Source organism: Telopea speciosissima, chromosome 9 (assembly GCF_018873765.1).
Source record: "Telopea speciosissima isolate NSW1024214 ecotype Mountain lineage chromosome 9, Tspe_v1, whole genome shotgun sequence".
In the NCBI taxonomy this organism is placed as follows: Eukaryota; Viridiplantae; Streptophyta; class Magnoliopsida; order Proteales; family Proteaceae; genus Telopea; species Telopea speciosissima.
Genome location: NC_057924.1, coordinates 15104768 through 15112971, shown reverse-complemented (window position 1 = coordinate 15112971; position 8204 = coordinate 15104768). Strand labels below are relative to the sequence as shown.

At 38.3% G+C, this 8204-nt stretch overlaps 1 protein-coding gene across 1 annotated transcript; it reads left to right on the top strand.

Moving 5' to 3' along the window:
* The first annotated feature begins 690 nt into the window (after positions 1-690).
* Positions 691-6086, top strand: LOC122640034 (wax ester synthase/diacylglycerol acyltransferase 4-like). Its single transcript, XM_043833129.1, has 5 exons — positions 691-901; positions 1002-1586; positions 4897-5259; positions 5540-5677; positions 5914-6086. The coding sequence occupies exons 1-5, from the start codon at positions 701-703 to the stop codon at positions 6058-6060; spliced, it is 1434 nt and encodes a 477-aa protein (XP_043689064.1). The 5' UTR covers positions 691-700; the 3' UTR covers positions 6061-6086.
* Positions 6087-8204: the final 2118 nt, after the last annotated feature.

The window sequence follows — 8204 nt, the reverse complement described above, 5'->3', positions numbered from 1 at the left end:
GGTGGAAGGAGTAATTATCGTCGTGGGGGGTAGTTATTTAATTTATTGTATCTCTTTAAACAGATGAGTCTTAAGTAATATGAAGTGAAGAGTTTTGACCCAATCAATCTGCTTATGTGGAAGAGGCAGAGCTTCCTCAATAAAACTCACCATATTATGTCTCAACCTATCTCTCAGTTAAAGCACTTCCCTACAAAATAGGACACAAGAAGAAGGGTATTACGTACGTACCACTAACAATTCCTTATTTCATATTCCATAACCAATGCATATAATACAATCCCTTTTTATAGGGCAATACAATCAAACTAAGCTAATTAACTAACCATCAAGACTAATTAATAATTCTAATCTATCCTTTAATGCACATTCATAACATATGTAATCTTCAACCATGAGTTTTTACGAAAAACAAAAAAAAAAAAAAAAAAAACAAAAAAACTTTCACGTTATCTAATAAATGACGTTTTACCAAAAAATGAAAAAAGTTTTCTCTTTTTCAATTAAATAGCTGATTATGTGCCTCCCATTGACGGTTGGCATATTAATGTGACAGCAATATTTACCAAAAAAATAAAAAAGAACATATTAATGTGACAGCAATTACACCGATGAATACCTAATTGATAGATCATTGTTATATAGATTTAGAGGCCCCATGGTATGGTTCAACTTACAAGTCGGGCATCAAAGGATCCAAATGGAGTTCATGGGAGACCGAGCTGATGCTGTAGAAGTTGACGAACCAGTGAGCCCGACTGGTCAGTACTTCAACAGTTCTGTGCTCTCCATCTCCATCCTCGCTGCTTTGGAATCTGACATTCCCATTGATGGCTCACAGACCAACTCTTTGCTTAAAACTGTTTTCCTCCCAATAAACCCTCGCTTCTCCTCTATCATGGTTGGTACTCTCTCTCTCTCTCTCTCTCTCTCTCTCTCTCTATAGTCAACTCCACAGCAGTCAACACTTACCAATCCGGTTTTATTTGATGGTTTTTCAGGTTAGAGACGAGCACGGTGTGAAGCAATGGAAGAGGGTGGATGTGAAAGTGGAAGATCATGTTCATGTCCCTATCTTTCCAGATGGGTTATCGCCGGAATCTTACGACGAGTACTTGCAAGAATATTTGGCCAAAATAGCCATGGAAAAGCTCCCACAAAGCAGGCCCTTGTGGGAGATTCACTTAATCAAATACCCAACAAGTAATGCAGCTGGGACTGTAGTATTTAAGCTTCATCATGCACTGGGTGATGGCTTCTCACTCATGGGAGCTTTATTTAATTGCTTAAGAAGGGCTGATAACCCTTCTCTTCCTTTAACATTTCCTTCATCAAGGCAGGGTCTCATCAGTTCTGATTCCAACAACAGAAGAAGAAGTATCTTTAAGAGAGTGACTGATATTCTCTCAATGTTCATCAACACTACCTCGGACTTTGCATGGAGCATTCTCAAGAGCAGTTTCGTAGAAGATGATTGGACACCAATCAGGGCTGGCAATGAGGGGGTGGAGTTCCGGCCTATCACCATTTCAACTGTGACATTCTCTCTTGACCAGATCAAACAAATCAAGGACAAGCTTGGTGGGGTAATGTTGCCTTTACACTGCTAACTTAATTAGTATGTCTTCAAGATTTTCATCCTCTAAGTGCAGTGCAACAAACTTAAAAATCCAACTGTAAAAACATGGGCAATATGGCATCTTTTTTTCCTCTCAAACGTTGAGTGGACAGTCGCATTGTTTAAGTGTGGCGCACTTGAGAGGATAATTTTTCTTCATATTAGAGAATAATATGCATTGAGAGTCCTTTCCTAACTTTTGGTGGTTGGATGGGACTATTCGAGTAATGCATGTCAGGAGAATCCTAATTACATTCTCGTACGATTCCACTAAAATCAATGACCTATGTTAATGGAAGAGAGAATGAGTGGAATCCATATGTCGACCAAGAGGCGTACGAGAATATGACCCACTTTTCATGTCAGGATCATAATTCAAAGTTCATATAGTAGGGATAAGCGTGTCAATAGGTTCAGTTTTAGGCTATCGGTATGGTTCTTTAATGGATCCAGCCCTAAAGGGTCAAGACCAAAACCAGACCAATAAACTAATCAGTTCCAAACTGAGATTCAGGACCATTAACTAATGGATGGACCAATTCCGGTTCCTAAACTGTTCATCCAAAATTTAAAAAAAAATAAAAAATCCCCTAACACATGCTACATATATTTGATAATATTATAATAACACTAATTTCAATCACATGAGATATACTCCATTTTTTTCCCTCAAATCAGAGAACTAGTCTATATATATTACCTCTTGTTTTGTATTAATTAATAAATAGGAACATTGCTACCCTCATAAGTTTGGATTATTTTAAGGTATATTTTTAAGTTAGAATTCCCAAATGGACCTTTAAATTTACAGTCAAATATTTGATAAAATAGTATATGAGACAAGAGGTATCGATCAAAATTGAAAGACTAAAAAAATAAAGGGCTTGGCCTAAGCTCTCATAACCTTGAGTCTTAAGAATTATATGACCTAGAGTCGATCTCTCTTACCCATAGGATTTCAACTTTAACTAGATTTATCAAAGCTGGAATTACTTAACTAGAAAATGCTTAATTAAATACTTAATAATAACATAAATATTAGATTGTTACATGTAAAAATACTAATCTAAACTATTAATTTTCTAGAATTCATCTTTGTTAGCAGATATAAGAGGGTTATTTTTTTGCCAATTTATGGAGTACATTTCCCAAACATAAAGAAAGAACTCACCATCAGAATGTTGTTATTGAATAAATAAAAAAAATTATAATTAAATATACGCTTTTGTTGGGTTGTTAATTCAGATCTTTTCTTACCACATCCCCCTGGATCGACCTTGATCTTCTATTGCCGAGCGTCCCGGCAGGACCCTACTACCAAGACACAGTAAGATGGGAAATGACCGCCTTACCCCTGCCCGAGTGCCTTGCCCGAGTGGTGGTAAGGCGGTCATTTACCGCCTTGCTGTGTCTTGGTAGTAGGGTCCTGCCAGGCAGCTCGGCAATAGAGGATCCAAATTCTCCCCCCCCCCCCCCAAAAAAAAAATTCAAACCTTTTATATTAATAATTAGGGGAAGAGTTTTCTATGAGGGAGTGTGGCCCCTGTGTCCACAAGGCCAACGGGAGTGTACACAGAAGCATGAACAAGTCAGGCTTTTCTAACTTTCATGGGGACCCGCAAGCGCACACTCTCAAACAAAGTTCTTTTTCCTTAACAATTATTTGTGCTCACCATTAGTCCAAATATATTTCAATTTTATTATAGTTATTTTTTTCATATCTAGCACAATTAATGTCTTTATCTGTTCATTTATTTAATTATTTGCATTTGATTAAATTTTCTAAATGTGTTTCAAACTGCCAATTAGTACCAACTAGGCAATTCAGCCTCTTTCTCTGTTGACACAACTGATCATGCTAATTTTTTGTCCTCCTTTGTTTTTTTTTTTTGGTTGCTGGAAAAAAAGAATATGGTTATAATTATTATTGAATTTAATTTAATGTAATAAATAAATTTCTCAAAATTTTGAAAATCTATACTTCTTCTAAAGGTTTTAATGTTTTATGCACAAGAATTATAGATACCTTTTAGGAATGCAATTAATAATTTACTATGATATTAACATTTTTAAACCTCCCCCCCACCCCTCCCCAAAAAAAATAAAGAAAAAAAAATGACATGGGTATTATTTTTTTGGGGTGCTATTCTCTGTGCCGTAGCGCAGGCTGCATCTAGGCACATGGAGATGGGTGCAATGACCACCCTGCCCCCTGAGTGGCAGGCCCATGTGTCTGGGCACAACCTACGATGTGGCACAGAAAACATTCTCCCTATTTCTTTTAACATTAGCTAAAGCATCAATTATTAGCAAGTAAAATGATAAAGATTTAATTTGGTTTATATGTTTATCCTCTTTATATGTAGCATTGATGGTAGAAACGGCTGATAGGTAGCATGTTGAGTGGTATAAGTTGATTTGTAGTGATGTCATAGTAGAAAATCCTATCCTGAAAAGAAAAATAACGGCAATTACTAAAACTACCCTAACCTAAAAGGCAGTGATGCCCTTTTGCCCAGACACGGGCACATGAAACAACTGCCCCGCCCCCATAAAGGTCGAAATCCCTGTTCCTATGAGGGAAACAAGCCTAAAAGGCAGTATATCTTCCCTTCTCGCCCAGACATGGGCACATGAAATAATTGCCCCACCTCCACAAAAGGTAGAAATCCTACTCTGATTAATGCTTTCGTGTATGTTTTCATTTGCCCCCATGCTAAAGCAGAGGCCACCTTGTCATCTAGGGAACATAACCTCCACCACCCAAACCAAAAAATAAAAATAAAAATTGGTGGAATTGTAGGTTTCATCATGATATGGACATTTCACTGTCCACCAACTCAGTATCTTTTTTCAACATTAAATGGTACTGTTTTGTTCTAAGTTGTGATCTAAATTGCCTTCACACATGGGTGAAGTCAGAGGTGCCCTATTTGATGGCTATGCTCAGCCATCTTAAACTACTAGTACTCCAGGCTGGGGTGGCAATGGAATATCCTCACATTACTTCTAGGGTAATCTTTCGTGTCACTATGTGCAGTGAAACAATTCATTTCACTATGACATTTTTACCTTCATGGCCATATCATATCTGGAAGTTTTATGTTTCTACTTATCTTCTACTTAATTGGGACTATCTGTTTTATGTTTCCATTAATCAGTTGTTGTCACCATGCATGCACTCACCAATGGTCATTATATAATTTTTGTGGGCTTAACCTCATATGGTGATTTAATTGAAAGTTTTGCTCATTCTTTCTGCTTTTAACATAATCCAGACAATTAATGATGTCATTACTGGGATAATATTCTACGGAACACGGCTATACATGCAAAATTTGGGTCCTCCAGGTTCTAGCAATTCACATTCGACGGCACTGGTGCTCCTAAACACTAGAATAATCAATAATTATCAAATGTCACTTAAGGAGATGATGAATAAACCAGATTCCAAGTCACCATGGGGCAATCGGTTCGTCTTCTTACATGTGTCGATTCCTGATTCGGCTGATGCAGAAATGGTGAACCCCCTTGACTTCGTCCACAAAGTACGGGAAATAATTAAGAAGAAAAGGGGGTCATTAGGGGTTTATCTTACTGGCGGACTACTAGAAATGATAAGGAAAATCAGAGGTCCTGAGGCAAGTATAATACATCCTTTAAGTAAGATCTAATCTTAGTTAAGTATTACCCAAAGTGATTTGACCTCTGATTGGACAAGAGAAGGATATGTTATACCTTCAACAATAGGAGACGGGAGTTAATAATGAAATTCACTCTTTCCAAAGTCCAATCATAACGTCAAATCATCATAGGTAAAGAGATTCTCCATTCACCTACGGTGAAGGAAAACTAAACTCTAATAAATAAGATCTAACCCCTTCTTTTTTTTTTGGGGGGGGGGGGGGTTGCGCTTCACAGACAACAGCTCAATATGTCCATAGCACATTAAAGAACACGAGCATGGCGATCACGAATGTGATTGGGCCAATGGAGCAAATATCATTGGCTGATCATCCTGTTAGGGGAATGTACTTCATGGTGGTTGGCGGACCTCAGGTAATTAGAACTAAAAAACCTTTTGTGTCTGAAAATCATCTTGAACAGGGAAGGGTTGTTCATGGGCCGGCCCAATAAGTTAATTCAACCATGAATTTGTTTGGGTCTAAAATTGGGCTTAAGCCCATTACTAGTCCATGAATCTCTTTTCTTAAGTGTCTACTTTGGTAATGTAATTTGAATTTGACGTTACTTGTATATTAATAAGTGGAATGATCAATTGATGAGATTTGCAGAGTCTTACAGTAACAATTGTGAGTTACATGGGAGAGCTAAGGGTAGCAGTTGGAGCAGAGAAAGGTTTCATAAATGAGAAATTGTATATTTCTTGCTTGGAAAATGCCTTCACAAGAATATTTAAAGCTGCTGTATGCAATCCTTGATTACATGGAAGTAAAAGAGGGTACACTCAACTTGCTTACATTCCCCAATCACCCACCAGAGTTAAGAAGTGCCTTTCAATTTCTCTTCATTATTGCCCATATTTTGGCTTCGCTCCCTTTGCTTCTCAATATCATAGTGGATCTTAAAAAAAAATGTACCGAATAAAGTAGTAAACACAAAAGTACTGTATGGATTTTTATTTTTTTAATAGATTGGGTTTATTTCTTTTACCTTCATTAAAATTCAGAAAATACCAATAAGAAAAGCCCAAGCCCAAATACAATATTATGTATTCAAAAAGCTCATTATTGTCATAATTTAGAATCAAATAAACTATTTATTTGAAATTATTGCATTCCTAATCATTGTTTAAAAAATCCTAATCAGATCAGTTGAATTGGTTTATTCAGATTGGAATCAGTTGTGACCGATCTTGATTCCAGCTGATTCAAGATGGTCAATTCTAGGGTTTTGGTCATAGAATCATTGAGTTTTCATATCTAAGTACCTATTCTAAGGTTTTTGGGATCGATTCCGGCCAATTCCAATTCAATTTGTCAGAGACTGGTTCAACCCCGATTCCCATTTTAATAACCTTCTCCTAATGCAATATTTTGTATCAAACAACACTACAAGGACATTGGATTCAATTAAAAAAAAAAATACTAGAACAATGGAAGACATGAGGGACAGTTGGACTTGACTGGACTTGATCGTCCCAGCATGCCCAATGTGCATCAGGTGGTTGGGTGTTGTCCTTGGGATTTGTTGAGGTCGTGGAATACATCTCATGATTTTGTCCGCTTCGAACTGCCCGTGAAAACTAGCTTAATGTCGCCCTCACAATTTTTAAAAGGCCTCATGAGGGAATGATGACTCCAATCCTTATAAGGACCACTGTCTTCCATTCACTCACCGACGTGGGACTATCTTTAGTCGCCCCCTAAGGCTAGTTTTTACCCATAACAGGATGTGTGTAGTTTGCCTAGCCATCTGATGCGCTAGAGAGGATCTAGATCCCTCTTTTAACACCTTGTGTTGCTAGCTACAGGCTCAAAGTGTTAGAAAAGGAATGATGTTGAGTCAATATTGGATATTGCACTCAATATTGGATTCCTCTAGCAATAGGAATCTTTCATTGCTTGGAAAGGTTTGGGAGCTTGGAGATTGAGTCCTAATAGGAAACTCAATACTCCTAGCTCATGTGTCCCACTAATTTGGGAGTGTGGGTTGCATAATATATTCAATATATTGTGCAACCCTTGAATATATTATGCAACCCAAAATAAGAAGAGATTGGGCTGCAAGTTTGGCCTTGTTGGCCCGAACCCAACCTGGCCCACCCTAAGCCCGAACAAGGCTTGGCTAAAGATTTTTGGCCCCGAGTCAGGGTTGAGACCTTGGGCTCAGCCCGACCTTGATTCTGGCCCTGATTTAGTTTATTGTGTGAGTATTCTAGTATGTGCTCTAGAGTTCACTGAAGCATCATTTTTGGGTTGTACTCCATGAAGAAAATTCTTTATTTAACAAAAAATAGAAGTTATGATACATGTAATCAAGGAATAAAATTTTATTTAAAATGGGGCCTAACCATTGTATCAAGGAAAAAGAAACATAATAAAATAACCAGATTAATGTGAATTTGTAAACATTCAACTATTTTAATTTGTTTATTGCGTCAGGGTCAAGGTCATGGTCAGGGTCAGAGTCAGGGTCAGGGTCAGGGTCAGGGTCAGGGCCAGGGCTAGGGTCGGGGTCAGGGCCAATAGGCAAAGCCCGACCCATTCAGGGCCATTAAGGGCGGGCTTGGGCTGGGCTTGGCCCGTCAGGGTTAGGGTCAAGGTTTTAGGCCCTGAGTCAGGGTTAGGACGAGTCCGGGCCCAGCTAAGGGGACTCGATCAGGGTTGGGTTAGGGTTTTAAAAAGCCCAATCCAACCTGACCCTATTGCAGCCCTAAGAAGAGAGCTTGACTCAAATATACACTCTTGAAATCGTGGAGCACATTTCCCTCCCCTTGAATTAGCCCTCCCTCTCTCTTAGTGTTTGAACTTGGAGATTATCTAAGGCTTAAGAACCCTAGTGTGTGGAGGAGCTTGCTTGATCGAGTGGAAACGTAAAGCTGTGCGAAGTGCGTGGAACAATT

Coding starts and splice junctions, on each gene's coding strand:
- LOC122640034 (XM_043833129.1), top strand. CDS start 701: ATGGAGTTCATGGGAGACCGAGCTGATGCTGTAGAAGTTGACGAACCA. Junction 1,587..4,896: donor TCAAGGACAAGCTTGGTGGG/GTAATGTTGCCT, acceptor AACATAATCCAG/ACAATTAATGATGTCATTAC. Junction 5,260..5,539: donor GGAAAATCAGAGGTCCTGAG/GCAAGTATAATA, acceptor TGCGCTTCACAG/ACAACAGCTCAATATGTCCA.